This window comes from Micromesistius poutassou (genome assembly GCF_964030765.1).
Source record: "Micromesistius poutassou genome assembly, chromosome: 11".
Classification (NCBI taxonomy): domain Eukaryota; kingdom Metazoa; phylum Chordata; class Actinopteri; order Gadiformes; family Gadidae; genus Micromesistius; species Micromesistius poutassou.
The window spans coordinates 5983878-6002802 of record NC_140281.1 but is presented as its reverse complement, the minus strand read 5'-3'; the positions used below and the strand labels follow the sequence as shown (position 1 = coordinate 6002802).

Genomic DNA, 18925 nt, shown 5'->3' with positions numbered 1-18925 from the left:
TTATTCCCCTGTCAACTGCTGGTATGGGTCCACTGATGAATGAACCTAATGTGTAATTTGTCCAGTATGTCCAATAGTTCAGTGAAATCCCTCTTCAGAAGTTCTGACTGTTCTCTTCGAATATCATTAAAGATCCCATGGCATGCTACTTTATGGATGCTTATATATAGGTGTTAGTTGGCCCCTAATACAGTATTTGAAGACGTTCAAGAAATTCAGCCTTGGTGCAGAATTACGGCCACTACGAGCCAGTCCCAAAATGAGCTCTCCACAAACGTGCCGTTTTTAGAGGCGGGTCAAGGTGAAGGGAGGGGGTGTGGCCCTGAGCAGCTTGAGTCCTGGAGCTCTATATCTAAATAATATCATATGATATATAAATATCTATATAATATAATATATATTTTCATGGTCAAAAGCTGTTTGCGCCTCTGGATGATATTATGAATCTCAAACGACTACGTCGGGTTCTCAGACGCCTCTGGTTCTTCCACGTCAATATTAAGTACAGACTGAACCACGAAATGGAGGAGAATGGGATTGTTGCCCGGGGTTGTCTCCCGCCGGAGCCCCGCTGCCCGCCGGAGCCCCGCTGCCCGCCAGAGCCCCGCTGCCCAACAGAGCCCGCTGCCCGCCGGAGCCCCATCTCGGGAGACAACCCCGGGCAACAGGCAGCGTTCAGTGCGCAGCGGGGCTCTGGCGGACAATCCCGGACAACAATCCCTTTCTCCTCCATGTCGCGGTTCCCAATTCCTTCTCAACCATGGCTGAGATAACCTCCACTACGAGTCTCGTTGTGGAAATACCAGAGACCTCAGAGAACCCGACGCAGTCTAGTCTTTTCACCAAATGGGAGCTTTACGCAAGCTTGCGTTATTGTGTTGCGTGTTATGCGCCATAACACCAACAGCAGAACGGTTATCCAAATAACAAAGAACACTTGCGTTACAGTGTGTGTATTCACACACTGCACTCGCACGGTTCTAGCTCATTGTCTCATTGGCGAGCCAAATTCTCTGGGCGGGCCAAGCAGAGAAAGGGGAGGTAACCTGGCCCCATATGACAACATATGGGGCCAGATCCCCAATCGACACGTTTGAGCTTTAAGGCGGAGCAAGATACCTACTGCTCGTTTTACACGCAATTTTTAGCTACTGGAGGAGCATAGGCAGGCTAGGGGTACTCATATTAATGTTAGAAAACCTCATAAAGTGAACATTTCATGCCATGGGACCTTTAAGTCCTGCATGCACAATAACCTGTGAGATTTTGGGGTTTTCCAATATAATTGTGGCTAGTTTCTGGTTGCCATCACTAACCGTCACATCTGGGAAGTAGCATGTTTTGATCTTCTTACCGGTTATATCCTTTATGGTTGAGTCTCCTACAATCAGAGTGTCAGGTTCATCTGCTTTCTGTGGGATGGGCCCTTGTTGGCTTGAGGTGGCGGTGGCAGACTGTGGCGACTGGTTCTTGTTCCGTCTCTGTCCCCACCGTCCGTCGGGACGCATCTCGGGGCTCAGGGGTGCACGGGTGGCAGATGCATGCGCAGCTGGCCTCTCTGGGGACAGGGTCATGGTCGGTCTCTGTCCGCACCGTCCGTCTGGACGCATCTTGTGGCTCAGGGGTGTATGCGTGGCAGGCACGTCCATGGACTCTTGAAGTGGCAGGAACCGGTTCTTCAGCGGCAGGGTGAACTTCAGCGATTGGCTAATCTGGCCGATACATGCTACTTTAGCTTTGGGAAGCTTAGCATTTGGCGTCGAGTGAATTTGTTGATTCACTTTGGTATGTTGTTTGAGCTTAGCTCAGACTCCGTGCCAGTGAGAGGCAGCTGGAACTGTCTCTCTCTTGTCCAGCTTCGGGAAGGATACAGTGTAGCTTTGATCATCTTGTTGTGTATTTGTCTGAACTAGCTCAGCAAACTCACCCATCGGCACTGTATCCTGGAGGAGTCCTTTGCATTTTTCTAATGCTGCTAGCCTCGTTTCAAATGAAGCCACTGTCTGAGTACAGAGGCATGTTGGCGATAGGAAAGTCCAAGGCTTTTGTTGCGGTCTGATCCGGTAGTCATAAAAAGTGCCAAAATGTATTGTTGAATCGAGCGATGGAGGTTGACGGAAACAAACTATATATTCTTAAAGACCGGGTAAACCAAGAATAATTATGGGTTTTGAGTTTATAATACCACAGGAAAATATATTATTAACCACCCTGCCAAATTTGAAGGACTAAAAAAATCGCGAAGTATATAAAATTATGCTTCAAAGTTGATGAAAAATGAGCAGTAACCCCAGGCTCAGGACGGTGGGGGCGTGTGCGCTGCAGGCCAGGAAACCACGCCCATCACCGGAGAGGTCCAGCCCCTCCCAATCTCAAAGCTGAAAATGGACAGCAGGGGGCGGGTTTATGTGAGTATGACCGCTTTACGTAACGCGGTCATCGATGTAGACCCGCCCATTTTAAACCTGCACACAGAACATTCTCTGAGGCCTAGCTCCTCAAGGAAATGATGAATGGGAAAAATATTTTTTACATGTTTTGAGGGACACATTTAAGGCCTAATTAATATGATAAGAAGAAAAATACTGAATTTGGTTTACCCGGTCTTTAAGTATTATGATCATGAAATAAAGGAGAACCAAACCACCTGACCCCGCCTCTAAAGGAGAACCAAACCCCCTGACCCCGCCTCTAAAGGAGACTTAACCCCCTGACCCCGCCTCTAAAGGAGAACCAAACCCCCTGACCCCACCTCTAAAGGAGAACCAAACCCCTGACCCCGCCTCTAAAGGAGAACCAAACCCCCTGACCCCGCCTCTAAAGGAGAACCAAACCCCCTGACCCCGCCTCTAAAGGAGAACCAAACCCCTGACCCCGCCTCTAAAGGAGAACCAAACCCCCTGACCCCGCCTCTAAAGGAGAACCAAACCCCTGACCCCGCCTCTAAAGGAGAACCAAACCCCTGACCCCGCCTCTAAAGGAGAACCAAACCCCTGACCCCGCCTCTAAAGGAGAACCAAACCCCTGACCCCGCCTCTAAAGGAGAACCAAACCCCCTGACCCCGCCTCTAAAGGAGAACCAAACCCCTGACCCCGCCTCTAAAGGAGAACCAAACCCCTGACCCTGCCTCTAAAGGAGACTTAACCCCCTGACCCCGCCTCTAAAGGAGACTTAACCCCCCTGACCCCGCCTCTAAAGGAGAACCAAACCCCCTGACCCCGCCTCTAAAGGAGAACCAAACCCCTGACCCCGCCTCTAAAGGAGAACCAAACCCCTGACCCCGCCTCTAAAGGAGACTTAACCCCCCTGACCCCGCCTCTAAAGGAGACTTAACCCCCCTGACCCCGCCTCTAAAGGAGAACCAAACCCCTGACCCCGCCTCTAAAGGAGAACCAAACCCCCTGACCCCGCCTCTAAAGGAGAACCAAACCCCTGACCCCGCCTCTAAAGGAGACTTAACCCCCTGACCCCGCCTCTAAAGGAGAACCAAACCCCCTGACCCCGCCTCTAAAGGAGAACCAAACCCCTGACCCCGCCTCTAAAGGAGAACCAAACCACCTGACCCCACCTCTTTCAGGTCCTGTTAATTGTGAGGCTGCCATCTCTCATGCCCCCTCAATACACTTTCAATAAGCAGCAACAGGAATGTCACATCAAGAAGAAGATCTGACACCAACCACTCTGCGTCCCAGGATGGCCATGGGCTGACTCCTCAGAACCACACAGCAAGAGAGCCAGAGCCAAAGAAGCATTTTATTTGGTCCCTGGCTACCCCTGAACCATTGTACGTGATGTGATGTTGACACAATCACTTTCCATATTTTTATAAACCACTGAAAGGAATAAATCCTATTGGTAGTAGCAAAAGGGAAATCCTTATTCACTGAATTTTCAATAATAATTGACTGAGAACGTGAAAGTAGCAGAGATCATCCAACAAATCACATCAAAATACAACAATCTCTGGCCATCTAAAGCATAGATTGTGGGGTTGCCATGGAAGCAACACTAGACTAGACTAGATATTTACCAAAAAAGAAAAGACAAGTTTCTGTAATTAGGGTTCTGCATGGTTGTGCTTTATCTGATGTTCAGATTAAACCTAGAAATCTAGAAATCTGTAAATGTAATAAGTCCCTCATAGCTCAATAGTAATTGCATGAGAGTGCAATTAAATAGAAATTGGCTATTTGAGTAACAATAAAATAATTAACTAATGGGTCTGTGGTATTGTTTCTTTGTTTAAATATGCTATAGTGATATTTGATACATTAGATTGATCTCCTCATCTTCTCAGAAAATATTGAAAATATCTCTTGCAGCTTTAGGGGAGGCTTAATAAATTGTCCTCATCTCTCACATGATACTGTGTGTGTGTGTGTGTGTGTGTGTGTGTGTGTGTGTGTGTGTGTGTGTGTGTGTGTGTGTGTGTGTGTGTGTGTGTGTGTGTGTGTGATGCCCGAACATGCGTGTTTGGCGTGTGTGTGTGTGTGTGTGTGTGTGTGTGTGTGTGTGTGTGTGTGTGTAAATACGTGTTTGCATGCGCTGTTAGGTGTTAAATAAAAGACATGTTGCTGAACAGAAAACGTCATGTTCTCGTTGGATGAACAGCCATTAACACACATTCTTCCTGCGCGCCCACGCGTATCAGGTATTGCTCCCCCTCCACTCCTCTGTTGATGCCTGCTCGCTCGCAACTTATTATAATATTTTTTAAATACATCTTCTCCCGACCTGAAGTGTCTGTGAGCATCTCAACCTGACACTCGGTGTCCCCCTGTCACGCAGGAGCCGTAATGAGAGGAGTGGAATCAGTGGATGCAGGCTGCGGCGGATCCTGGAGACACGGCGGCGGAACGACGCGGCACCCCGGGTCCCACACACTGCACTAGGAGCTCCGGGTCCCACAGAGCTCCGTGCTGAGGACCGAGAGACGAGGCGACCACAGCGGGTGAAGCGGACGGTCCGGCAGCATGCGGGTCCTGTTGAGCGTTATTTACCCCGTGCTTTTGCTCACGGTCTTCGGATTATATCCCTCTATGGTGAGTGATTGTGAGTCTTCTTTTTCCACGCACTAGACTTTAGTGACACTCACACCTCGCATCCCGTTTATCGATTCATAAACGGAGTGCACACTGCCTGGCGACCCACTCCATAACTACCTCTCTCTCTGATAGCATCAGTCGTCTCACTCCATGCAATCGTTTATTGACCATTGTTGGGGCACGATACACTGTTTGTCTGCCGGGGACAGTGCAGGAAGTTACATCAAATACAGTGACAAAGGCCTGCTTCCATGGCAATAGGCTATCTATTTGTATAATGGGATAAAAACCTGCGCCACGTTTAGACTAATATTTAAACACAAATAAAACCTTCAGTTTTTCTGATCAAACAGATGAAAACCTCCCGTCACACCTCGTTATAAAAACACATTGCCCCCTGGTCCGTTTGATTATTGGGGCTCTTTTTCCTCGCCCAGGGTCCCTGGTGAATGAGGATAAATTAATAGGTAATCAATAGTATACCGTGTGGTGGTCTGACCCACTGGAGCGGTCCTCCACCGCTGCTCATCACCTCAGTGGGCTCTATCAGAGGGACACACACGGTGTAGCTATGGGATCATCTACAGGTGAATTCACAGCTGCTATCGCAATCGTGGTTGCCATCTTCGAAAATAAATCAAATATTTGTTTTTCTTTAGGAAAGTAATGCATTTACTTTCCGTCATGCAATAGCTCAATCTACATGATGCATGCATTGAGTTTTTTGTTTTTTTTACGATTGGATGAAGCATGCACTCTGAACTGATTGGAGAATGGTGGAACAAGAGGCGAATACAAATGCATGTTATGTCACGTTAACGCTAAAAGGCCTTACTAGTTAAAACACAAAATTAATGAAAATTCTAACCTATACAATTATTAGGCTGTCTCTCAATGACATGCCCATGTATGCTACACGTCCTGTTTGTCTCTTTGTGAAGCATAACAATTATTTTCCTGCTCATTGAGTGTGGTCACCTTAAAGATGAACTATGCAACTTTTTAATTTACCTTAATTGTTCAGGTTAAGAGTCATTGTGATGGTTCTATAACACTTTATGGGTCGATGGTGGCTGTTCGACTCCCCCTAGCGCATCTGGGCGGAGAAAAAGAAAATGTGAGTTTGTGGTGGCGACCCGCCGCCAACTCTCGCAGGAGTCTCGGGTCTCACGATGTAACAAATTGCTTTACGGCACTACACAGCCACAAACATGGAACCAGCTAGTTATAAACACAAGTAGCGAAGGGATTGTTACATTCATCATGGATCAGCCGACTAAAAAGAGACAGAGAAACCCAATGTTGGAGGAACAGAAGAAGAGAAAACGGGAGACTGACCGACAGAGATGCCAGACATGAGTAAACGTTGGGCGAGCTTTTCAGGAATGGCGTGAACTGAAAGAAAAATAAGACTGCAAATTGGATTCCGACTTGGTTGTGTTGCTCTTGAAATTGTAAGTACCCTTGGTTGAACTTTGTCATATTTGTTTGTCTTTGTCTTGTGGCTTTCTGATGTTGATAGTCTCTGTAAAAATGTGTTTGCTCGACCGTTTTGTTGTGAGCCCTGTATGTTTCTAGCTTGCTTGCGTACTCACTACCAAACACGTTTGTTTCCATGGTTGTTTTGCTGTTCGTCTGTCTCGTCCCCCAGATACACGCTAAATCCCCGAACCCAGGTTCTAGTTGTTTATTTAGATCACTAGATCGCCATTCGAATGCCTCCGATTTTTAGGCTACCTCCGAGTGTAGCCTATATCATGTGATATGTCCAGCTGGCCATATAATGCAGTACCCTGCACGAGAGCTGCTAGTTGGAACATATTCGTCAGGAACAGAACTGTTACATTAAAGGAGACGTGAACCTCCATTAACTGTACTCCTACATCTCTGACATCCAGATGGCCATCCTCCCGCGAGGATAAGAAGTGGAACAGGCCTTCCTCGCAAGATCGTTATGAGGCTTGATGACCCAAGATGGCTCGGCCTGCTTGTCCCGGTACAGTCAGCCACCGCCCATATCCGAACTTGTGTGGGCAAGTGTCATGAGGAAACCTTAATCCAGAGAACCCTCAAGAAGATGCTACACAATAGCTGTAAGGCAAAAAATAAACCATGAAGCACTGTAACTTGCATTTTTTTCAATATCCAAAATAAATATTTTTCTAACCAAAAAGTGTGAATTATAACAACTGAAAGAAAGGTGGTGCAAACATCTGTTATATAAAAAAAGGAAAACATTTTAAAACTATATACAACAATGTTTATTTACAAACATCTACACATCCAGGCGGCGCACCCTGAAGCCCGTTTAGGGGGGCCCTGGGGTCAGGAAATGTGTCCCTAATCTTCCAGTGACAGCAGCTGGCTATGACAACTCTCCTTCCCACACCCAGGTAGCCATGCTACCACAACACTAATTATCTATAGTCAATTCATACTTTGCGGTCACGTGACTACCATGGATACCTGGAGGGCAACAAACGTAGGCAAAATGGCAACGAACAACAGCCAACCAGGGGAATTGCAGCCTTGCAGGTTTCCGATACTTCAATCAATCAACTATTTAGACCATATTTCACAAAATGTTAAAATTAGATACGAAGAGAAGACAAACATACTCGGAACTTGTGTTTCATACATAGCACCCGCTGATGTATTCATTGCTTTGAAGCTGGCAAAGACTACCAGACTTGGAGTTTGGAGATATTTACATTTATCTCATTGAGAATCCGTCACCTATACCGCACAAAAATGTAAGGCCTACGGATGGGTTAACAACGCTGTCGTATGGGAGGTGAAAAACAGGAATATCTTCATAATCAAAGCAAAGGTGAATGTTACTATTCCACCATCCACTATGAAATGTCCCCTTTTGTCCGCGATTACATAGCCAATGTGGTCTTATTATAGCCCGATCATTCACTAAAATACACATAGAAAGATTAAAGCATCCAGCATATGATTTCAACAATGTGTGAGGGCAGGGATGATCGCACAGTTGCTGTTACAAAATGTTGCGCGATTTAATCTGCACAGTGGAATGAGCGCTGGGCGGAGATGTTCGCGCATTTCAGAAGCAGGGAGATTCTGTACAAAAATATATGTCTAATTTGTCAGTATGCCTGGCACAAATGCTCCCGTTTAACTAATATTTCCATCACGACGGTATTTGGACTGAGAGGAACCTAATGACCGTTTGTGTGGTAAAACTGGCGACGTCCTGATTAGGTTACGTTTCGTTGCTGGAGTTCTTGCCCGCCAGCCAGTCGTGACGTCACGTGCAAAGTATGAATATGCTGAGTGCCTGAATTGTCTCTGCTCCACTCCTGGCTCTGGCTCTCATTAAGAGCAAAGACATTGTTCCATGCAGCCCAGGCCAACCCCAACACCCCCTCGTCCAAGACGTAATACTGCATGTACACCATGGTAGTTATGCAGTGCTGCAGGGACTGGTGACAGCAGCATACCCTCTCGATGTCGGAATCCATCTCCCTGCAATTCCGACAAGTGCACCAGTGAGGGAGAGCTCCATCTGGTTCAGGGTTCAGGGGTACCTCCAGCAAAGACAGTACGTCAAACATCACCCCTGGGGACCTGTTCAGGATTTTTCCCAATAACTTGTCCTTCTGGCCAGGCTCCAGACAGAGAGTGAAGTTTTTTTGGATTTTTCAAATCAAAACTTTTTTATTTTCATTGTGCATATCTCTGGGGTAAAATCAAGTATATCTGATATCTTATTGGGTTGTAAACAGTAAACATTGGAATTGTAAACATTAGTTGTAAACAAACCTTTGTCTCTGTTGTCTGCCGCTTCTGGAGCTCTTTCAGGCTTTTCTGGCTGTCAGAGTCCAGGGCCCTCATTTATAAAGGTCTCTGCGCACGAAAATGTTGTGGAAACAGGGATGAAATGTGCCTACGCATCTTTCACCGCCAACATCGTGATTTATAGAAAAATTCCTTGCGGAAAAGAGTGTGCAGTTCTACGCATCCTTTCACCCTGGAGTAAAGGTCCCGCAAAGTTTTTCAAACAGTGATCTCCGGAGACGACAACAGGAAGTTGGTGGCGGTAATGCACCATATCGGTTTGCAAACCGCCAATAACGCCAAAAGAAGAAGAACACACTACCACCCGATACCCAACGCACATTGCGCACCACATACTATGACTTTGGATTTTTTTAAATTTTTTATTCATTTTATAAAAAGCACCCATTATGAAATATGAATTAAGGCAATATTATGCTCAACACATTACAACTAGGGATGCACCGAAATTTCGGCCACCGAAAGTTTTCGGCCGAAAATGGCCCAAAAGCGCATTTTCGGCTTTCGGCTGAAACACTTATCACCGAAACAACACGGCCGAAACAGGAAATTGTGATGACGCAAACATAAACCGCGGCCAGCACACGCTCGTCTGGATAAGCGCCTCTGCGCCAACATGTCTGCGGTGTGGGCATATTTCCATATATCTATAGGTTCCATAGATAATCAGTGAAACAAATGACACCTCTAGCTAAATAATAGTATTCTAGAGAACCAGCTACAACCTTGTTTTCATCCAAACGAGCCGTCTTTAGCGACGGCTCGCTATGAGACAGCTTCTATGAGCTGTCGGCTATCATCCGCGAGTTTAGGGACCGTCCGCAAAGTGCAAAACGGAAAACGGTGTTGTTGTTTTTTTCAGTGCTAAATAAATATTTTTATACTTTTAATAATTGTAATTGATTTATTCTTTGAATTGCAATGCCTTCATTTTAGTGAGGTTAGTACACAGTCATAGCTATAAATGCAATGGTAGGCCTACTAATAATTGGCATAATAATTTATTTCGGTTTTCGGTTTTCGGCCTTGGTTTCCTCATTTTCGGTTTTCGGTTTCGGCCAAGAATTTTCATTTCGGTGCATCCCTAATTACAACCCATTCAAATCACAATCCTCGGCCAGACCAACTGTATCACTTAAGTTTTATAAATTTTCCTGATACATATATATGTAGGCCTACATTAAATTAGCCTATAGGACATAGTACACAAGGCCAATAAATAATGCTCCTGTTGGCCTCTGTATTCTAACAGGCTAAAATATGGCAGCTTTGGAATTGCTCGAGAATTTAGCGAGGGGTATGAGACGCGAGTGAGTGTAATGCATGCGTGTGTTCCTGTGTAATGATAGGTCAGCAAAGGCTCCTTATATACTAGGAATATTCATTGATTAATTAGCATTGACCTTTTAAGGGACGATCTTGGGAGGAGCATGGCGCTTGTGCACGCTCGTGCACGAGCACAAACAACACACGTTGGTATTAATAACGAGAAGAGTGCGTAGAGGTGTGCGCCACACAGTTTTATAGATCTGAATATTTTTGTGCGTACGCAGATTCTGAGGTTTGGGCATACGCAATGTTTTAGGGAGGGTTTTACACAGGGTTTTATAAATGAGGCCCCAGGTCCTATGAGCCTTCCCCCCTCTTTGAGTTCTTCCTCATGGAGTTCTGGGCTTTCAAGTGCCAAGTGGCCAAGCATCCCACTCTTGGGTTTCCTGTTGAAATATAGACACTAACCTGGAACATGGTTGTACACAGTGCTCGGACATGCAATTGTTATGATGTCCTGAATATGAGAGAGAGAGAGAGAGAGAGAGGGAGAGAGAGCGAGAGAGGAGTGTGTGTGTGTGGTGGAATTATGTGTGTGCATGTAGGAGGGATCATGCATCATGCCCCGCCCGATGGTTCCTTGTAAGCTTTCTCTTGCATTTCTCTGTCTCGGTGTGTGTCTCTCTCAATCCCAACTGTGTGTATCTATTACTGTGTTTTTCTCTCTCTATTCGGTTTTTCTCCAAATTATTTGTAGTGGGGGAAATATACTTCTCTTCTCTTTTATTGGACAGATATCCAATATGTGTTTCAGTGCATCTTCACTATTTTGTATGGGTGTGTATGTCTGTCTGTTAAGTTCATCTGAGACTTGAAGCGAGAGCAAATTAAAATTCCTTAGATTTGTATAGCTTTCTGTTGTTATGAGAGCTTCTCAATATGGCAAACCTAAGAAATGTAAGCGGGTCAGCCACCAAGCTAAACAAGGGAAAAAAGAAACACATTTATTGACATTTTGTTGTGATGAGTATCACATAAACGTACCAAAGGCCATGGGTTGCACCAGCAGTTCTGGTGGTGTCCTCAGTGATCACTGTCAATACATTCTAATCAAATGGGGAGGCTGGTGTCACCTGCCAGTCATTTGAGCCATCCATATGAACTGATGTTATTGCAGCTCAGAACAGAATACTGTAAAAAAAAAAAAATAATAATAATAAGTATATTCTGTGTAGACCTGTTAGTGGTGGGTGAAATGGTTGAACCTATTTCAAATTCCAACTGGAATTAATGTTTTTGAAATTTCGGTCCATAACTCAGCAGCTATCCATCATTTCCTGTTCCGGCAGGATAATTCCTCTCATATCTAAGGCCATGTAGAGATTTAAAAGTTCTTAGCAGTAGTTTTAAACTACTGCTTTGTACTATAAAGGCATAAAGCAAACAACGTACATAAGGCTACATGGAACCTGGATTAAACACCAGAGGTGTGTGTTTTGTCTCCATGGAGGGGACAGCTGGAGGTCCAGCAGAGCCACAGAGTAGCCATCTTTGTGTTAAAGCTGTGCTTAATGCTTCAGTTAATGTTAATGTCAGTTAATGCTGGCACAGTGAACAGAGCAAAAACAGGTTTTTTTATCTCCTCAATAATTAATAGTCAAGTAGCTGTGTTAAAACTACTGGGGGGGTATATTCTGTTCCCTGTGTAATGATTACTGTAATTACTGTCCTGGGGGAACTACTCAGTTAGTCCCGGTGGCAGACGTCTATCACCTATGGGGAGGGGAGGGGCTGTGAGGGGGGGAGGGGCTGTGGGGGGGGGGTGCTGGGAGGGAGGGGAGGAGCTGGGAGGGTGAAGCGAGTTAAAAATCTTTTCTGCGGCACTTGGATAGCCTTTATCATTTGGAAGCAGTGTTGTTCATCCACCCACAGGCAATGGATATGGGATTAAATAGTCCTATCTTTTGTTGTATCCACAAAAAGACGCAGGCTAAGTTACGCTGTGTGTGTGTGTGTGTGTGTGTGTGTGTGTGTGTGTGTGTGTGTGTGTGTGGATCTGCCTTGTGTCAGCTGAAGTGTAATGACTGAAGTTGTATGAATGACAATGCATGACAATGCATTGAGTTGAACGGTCAACCACTCCCATCCATTACATTTGCTAAATTGTTACCCTGAGACTCCCAGGGCTGGGGGAGGGGGGGGGGGGGGGGTCGTCACAACACAATGATTTACATGATGAGAGATAATACATTTTTTCAAAGACATCTCATAGATCATCATATTCAGAGCATAATTAATGTTCTCCCCTCAGCCCTCATTGCAGCCGTTGTTACGAGTGGTGTTTCTGGTTGTGTCTCATCCCGAAGGTTGATGATGATGTGTGTATCTGGGCTGACGGTCGCCACCCATTTCCCTGCGTGATGTTTGCCAGGGTAACATTAAGTCAGTGGGATAATGAATGAGTGTTCTGCTCACATGGTGACCCTGAGCTCCCTGCCGACTGCTGCCACACAGATAATGTGTGGTAGACGAGCTCATTATTGTCCTTTCACACCGCTGACGACTGACGCAAGACTGTGCCCCGGTCGGGAAACACACACACACGCACGTGCACACGCACACACACCAACATGCACACACACACACACACACACACGTGCACGCGCACACGCACACACAGGCACACGCACACACAGGCACACACACACACCCACACTCACACAGACACAAACACACACGTGGACACGCACATGCACAGCACACACAGGCACACGCGCACACACAGACACACGCACACACGACAACACACACACAGACACACACAAACACATGCACTTGCACACACAGGCACACGTGCACACACAGGCACAGACACAGACACATACACATACACACACCTGTGTGCCTCCTTTGAATGTGGCTGTTTAATAAAGGAAGAAGTGTTTCACTCTCCACATTCAGTAACACTCCTTAAAACAATCCCATTCCTCTGTGGGCGAGATGACCGCACAACATCCTCACACAATGAGAACGTAGCCTCGCCTAATCCCTGCTTTGAGATTTATCTTCACAGCAGACGGCCTTTGACACGTTACTGCATATCCCAACACTCACACACAAGCACACACTCACACAAATACAGCACACCTGCTGTAAGAGCAGTAGTGGAGGGGAGAGCATAGTGGCAAGGTGGCACAATAGGTCCCACTGCTGCCTCACAGCCAGAAGGTCCTGTGTTCGAGTCCCGAGGAGGGAAGGCATTTCCATTATCAGTTTACATATTCTCCCCGTGTTGACAGGCAGAACACACCTTGGCTTTCCTCCCGGTGCTCCAGATTCCTCCAACACCCCAACAACATGCAGGTTAACACACTCCTGCACTGCCCATACCAAGGGCATGAGCAGTACACCTTGTGTTGGTTCCTTGGTGCTGTCCTGTGAGGCAGACAGCCAACTGCTAACTGCTAGCTAGGATGGGTTCAATTCAGAGCATCAATTTCAGCATGGAGATTTCAAAAAGTATGTCATCATCATCAAGACAGGGCCCAGTTAATAATGTTATGCAGCCCCTGTAACCAGAGGACGTGTGGGCCAGCCGTGATGGGGAGAGGTCCCACCATTATCTCTTCAGTTTCCTCTGTCTCTCCAGCGAGGCAAGTGATGGGGAGGCAGCGGGCATCCAGGAAAGTATTCTCTCTAAAAAAAGATTACCTTCCCGGGCATTGTAACATCTTAAGAGACAAGTCAGCTCTCTCTCTCTCTTTTATCTCCCTCTCGCCGTCTCACTCTTTTAATCTATTCCTCACCCCCTCACACTTAACCACCCAGCCCATTATGTTGGCTGTCAGGTTGTGTGTTGCTGCAGCCTATTGGGGGCGAGCAGGGTTACTTCTGTTCTTGTTGACTCGGTATGTCTGTTTCCCTCCGTGACCCCACCTAGTCACCCTGGGATCTGTCTGCTGTGATTAGAGCAGAACTAAACTGGTTTCAAAAGGACTGCAGGGGGTACTGGGAACATTTCTGAAGACAAGGAGAGAGGAGGAGAATCTGCAAAGAAAGAGACTGCTTAGAACAGGAACACCATAATCGTTAGTGTCAGGAAGAATACATTGAATTTATATGAATGTTATGATGGGATGGGATTTATCTGCACAAAGCTCCAACAGCTCAGGGTCATGTAGATAAGCCACCTTACCTACAAAAGTTTGTCTTTTTCTTGAGTAATGTGTGGGACTGCAGATCACCCAAAGATTTATGTGGTTATTAAACTCTGGTCAAAAGGGTACTTGGCTGAAGTAGTAGCATCTTTGAGGGGGTACATGCTGAGGTGTGTGCTCCAATGTGCTTTTCTAGTGGGGACAGTTTGAGCTTAATAAACATGGTGGTACACAGACCAAACACACAGACACACAGACACACACACACACACACACACACACACACACACACACACACACACACACAATCAAGAAATCTAAAACTTTTTGGGAGACCACTCAATTAAATGAGACCTTATTTCCATATCATTAATTGTTGGTTGATTGGGATGTTCACAAAACCACAAAATAAATTGAATAATAGATATAGATAAATAAATAGAATACAAGAAAATAATGAACCCAGCGCTAATTTCTACTCAAGAAGCTCACAATATTTCATTGTGAAGGTGTTCACAATGAAATATTGTTCACTGACCGGGCTGGGGTTTGTTTAAAATAAATGAGTGAAATCACAATACATCCCCCTGATACCACGCATTTCCAAGAAAAGTAGATGTTTGGAGGGACGTGTAATGATTCTTCCAGCTTAGATCTGCGATAGTCTGAGTACTTAGAGGACTTCAAGACAGTGTAATCAATACTTTCTGTGATTACAATGTCATTGCACTCCAGTGTGCACTTAGTAACCAAACACAACATCCAGTGTCTTATAGGAAATCTGCTTCATTTTGTGGTGTACTTAAAGGAAAGGAAAACACTAGTCCCTGCTAGTGTGCTAGTCCACCTCCATGGTCAAATCTAACCATAGCCAAAATGTAGGCATAATGTTTGATTGACGTTACTTGGTGACCAAGTAATGATATCCGGAGATATCCGGTAACTCATGCAATAGCAAGTGTTTAACCCATAGACTAGACTGCAACTTGACTCCATATTTACATCTTACCCTACATTTTTAAAACTGTGCATTTAAGTCAATATTTGGACCAGGATCAATCCGTATCACTACAATGTAACCCTCTAAACAACTTTTCATCTCAAATAAATTGCGACCCTTAAATAAATAAATAAATAAATTTATATTTCTTCAAAATGGTAATCTCGTAAGATTTCTGTGTTGCTGTCTTTGGCGACACCTATGGCCATAAGTGATAATTGCAGGTGTAATTTTTCAGAAATCGAAACTGTGTGGCCTGTGTGAAGTCTATGGGATTAGAATCCTGTCATAATTCAAACCAACAAGAAAATAGTTTCAAAGGCCTGTAAGTCTGTGTTTGAAAACTCAACACCTTGTAAAAAAGTTTTTGTAACATTGAAAAAGGGGGCAAGTGTAAACTGTCCCCCTTGTGGCAAAATCTATGAAAAGTCAGTGCTGAAAACTCAGTTCTGAATAAATACAATTTAATGGTGAAAATTTACACCTTACACGTTCAAAATGTTTTTCTCAATGTATGAACACCTGTTTGCAGAACTCTATTTACAAGGTTTTAAAACTGGGAAACAAAATAATACACTGCCAGAATAGTGTCAGATTTGAAACGCTGCAAATGTGCTGGTGAAAGTTTTTAAACTTTGAAATCTGTTGGTGAAAATGGTGGTTGGTGAAGGAAAAATAGAACACAAAATCATGTTATCAGATCAGACTGAAACTTTTTTTCAGGCTATATTCTCTTTTTTCAATGTTGCAAAGTCAGTTGGCTGTTATATTACTTGAGTTACCAGTAATTAAAATACAGTGTGCGAATGAACAGACATTTATTGACATAAAATCTTGTGTTGTTTTTTGTAGCAATAATCGCAAAGAACAAACAAAAATATTTTTAATTGCAGAAAAGGAATTAATTGCAGGCAATTCCTTTTTCAATCTGTTTCACTAAGATTATTATAAGACACAAAAGCCCAGGTACTTGTTGCTCACTTGGAACAAGGTACATTTTCAGCAGCACTAGTCACCTTCACAGGCATCCTTGACTCACTGCACCCCATGTTGTTGGTCTCAGGAAGACAATAATGTCAGCTCTTCCCAAGGACAGAGAGGACAAATGCTTCAGTGTGTGGTCCTAACCATGCCAATCAATGGCAGATCTAAAGTCTTCCTTTTACCAGTTTAGCTCCTTCACTTCCGTTTTTCATTCGGAGTGGTGGTTGCAGCCAGCCATGTTTCCATCAAGCAGCCTGTCCCGCCTTTCAACTCATTTAAAAACCCATCCGCCAGGCCCGGGGTGGCCATCGGGACGTTCAGGAGGTTTGCCGTTGGGCCGGTCCACTTTCAAATGTATTTTGGGCTGCTTGGGTGGGAATTTTTTTTTTTACTTTGACCATTATTTTATCTTCTCCTAAAGTAGACGCTCTTCATTCATCTGACATTTCAGCCCCAGCATTGCAGTATAAATAATGTGGATTATTACACAGCTCTTCTCAATGCTGTGGAATGCTCCATTCACTTGCATGGGCCTGACTTCCGGTGGTGAATTATTTTTCAATAATGACCGTTGCTAAGCATATAATGACCGCTGTCAAGGAATGTGTTTTTTTTCACGTCTTTCGTATCACTCCGCAAGTAGTCCGGTAACTTATCAACCCCAGCGGATTTGGTTGCTTAGTGACGTCAACGTATTTGGCAGACTATTTCTCTGCTGATCAACATTACAAATGTTAATTGTAAAAAGACACACCGTGTGAATTCATTTTTTCTTTGTTTTGGCAAGTAACCGTGTAATAAGTGGGATAATGTATAGAATGTTGCCGGTCATTATCTAAAATAAGCCCCTTCATGTTGCGTCTTTTCTTGAGCGGTAACAGAAGAGAAGTAGAGAACAGACACGACAAGGTCGTTGATTGTGGAGGGCAGGAAAAAGCCAGGAGAAGCCGAAAAGGCAAGATTTTAAAAAAAGAAGGGCACTGGAGGAAGATGTGTATGTAATGGATTAACATTGTATGTTTTATATATAATTGATAGTTTAAAGTAAGTTTTTTCTTATAAACTGATCCTTGAGGTGGATTTTTCATTTGCCAAACGTTGATCCAATATACAATAAAAGGGGATAGTAAGAGTTTTGTGCTGTTAATTTATTCAAATTCAAATTCCACCCCTGAAAAAAGTGGGCCGGTATGGGCCTGAAACTCCCGGGCTGAAAATGGGTCCCACTCCGGCCCTGCCATCTGCCCAATCACAGCTTGTCCCACTTGTCATCTTCCAGTCTCTTTTGGATAACAAGAGTATCACAAGAGGACTGGAAATCAAGGCTGTGTGTCCGAGCAGGCAGTGAGACATGGGGCCCGTCTGTAGGTGCAGTCGGCCAAAGGCTGTTCCCAAGGCACATTAAATAACTACCAGCCAAGGGACCTTTTGGAATCAGTATAAAGGAATAGCTTCAAACAGGTCAACTGAAAGGGATGGTTCTCCAGAAGGCTCACCTCCAGGCCGATATGATCTGACTGCTTTATCATGTTACAACCAAACTATTTAAAAGCCACAAAACAATTTAAAAGCAACAAGTCTGTTGACTTTTTGATGTGTCTCCATACACCAAGAATTGACGTGCTGCTTTGTGGAACCCAAACAAATATAATTGGAGCGGCAAACAAAACAAATACACTTTCTTACCTGCTGACCTGCTGTAGACCTGGACTGTGGCCCTGCTGTAGACCTGCTGTAGACCTGGACTGTGGCCCTGCTGTAGACCTGGACTCTGGCCCTGCTGTAGACCTGGACTGTGGCCCTGCTGTAGACCTGGACTGTGGCTCTGCTGTACACCTGGACTGTGGCCCTGCTGTAGACCTGGGCTGTGGCCCTGCTGTAGACCTGGGCTGTGGCCCTGCTGTAGACCTGGGCTGTGGCCCTGCTGTAGACCTGCTGTAGACCTGCTGTAGACCTGGGCTGTGGCCCTGCTGTAGACCTGTTGTAGACCTGCTGTAGACCTGGACTGTGGCCCTGCTGTAGACCTGTTGTAGACCTGCTGTAGACCTGGACTGTGGCCCTGCTGTAGACCTGGGCTGTGGCCCTGCTGTAGACCTGCTGTAGACCTGGACTGTGGCCCTGCTGTAGACCTGCTGTAGACCTGGACTGTGGCCTGGCAGCAGTCTGACGTCTCATTCAAAGAATAAAAAGATAAATAGAAAAGATTGAATGAATGGACAGATGAATGGATGGATATATGTAACGAATGAACAAATGGAAAGTCAAGTGTCATTTTGTCACCGAAAAATAATTGTCTCTCTATTGTTACGATGCTACCTTCCCCCTGTGCACGCAGAGCACTCGCCGATTGAGAAATCCCTTCCCCCGGTGAAGGGCTGCATCACTCACAGTGTTCTCTCCCCCTGAGGAGGGCTGAGGGCCGTCCCCAAGGCTACAGCAGCCTTCACACACTGCTCTCACACCGTTTATCACACTAAATCACCACCCCCCCCCCCCCCCCCCACACACACACTGAAACCATGGGTCTGCTGGGGTGACGGTTGTACGCCAGGCACAAGGAGGAGAATATGTTTGGTGTCACACACCCACACACACAGGGAAAACACTAAACACACATAACATGCTATCGGGTTTTGCTCTGTCT

General features: G+C 45.2%; 1 protein-coding gene and 1 pseudogene across 2 annotated transcripts in view; one reads left to right on the top strand and one right to left on the bottom strand.

Moving 5' to 3' along the window:
- Positions 1 to 4974: 4974 nt before the first annotated feature.
- Positions 4975 to 18925, top strand: part of olfm3a (olfactomedin 3a) — a gene marked incomplete at both ends in the record, with an annotated part of 23167 nt that continues 9216 nt past the window's right edge. The window contains one exon of the mRNA XM_084474922.1: positions 4975 to 5043. Coding sequence (XP_084331048.1) covers positions 4975 to 5043 — 69 coding nt within the window. The remainder of the gene's footprint in view (positions 5044 to 18925) is intronic.
- Positions 7322 to 8907, bottom strand: LOC311355811 (P2X purinoceptor 7-like; annotated as a pseudogene). Its single transcript has 3 exons — positions 8836 to 8907; positions 8325 to 8690; positions 7322 to 7459 (listed from the first exon to the last, which is right to left on the bottom strand). The product of its transcript is annotated as a P2X purinoceptor 7-like (transcript).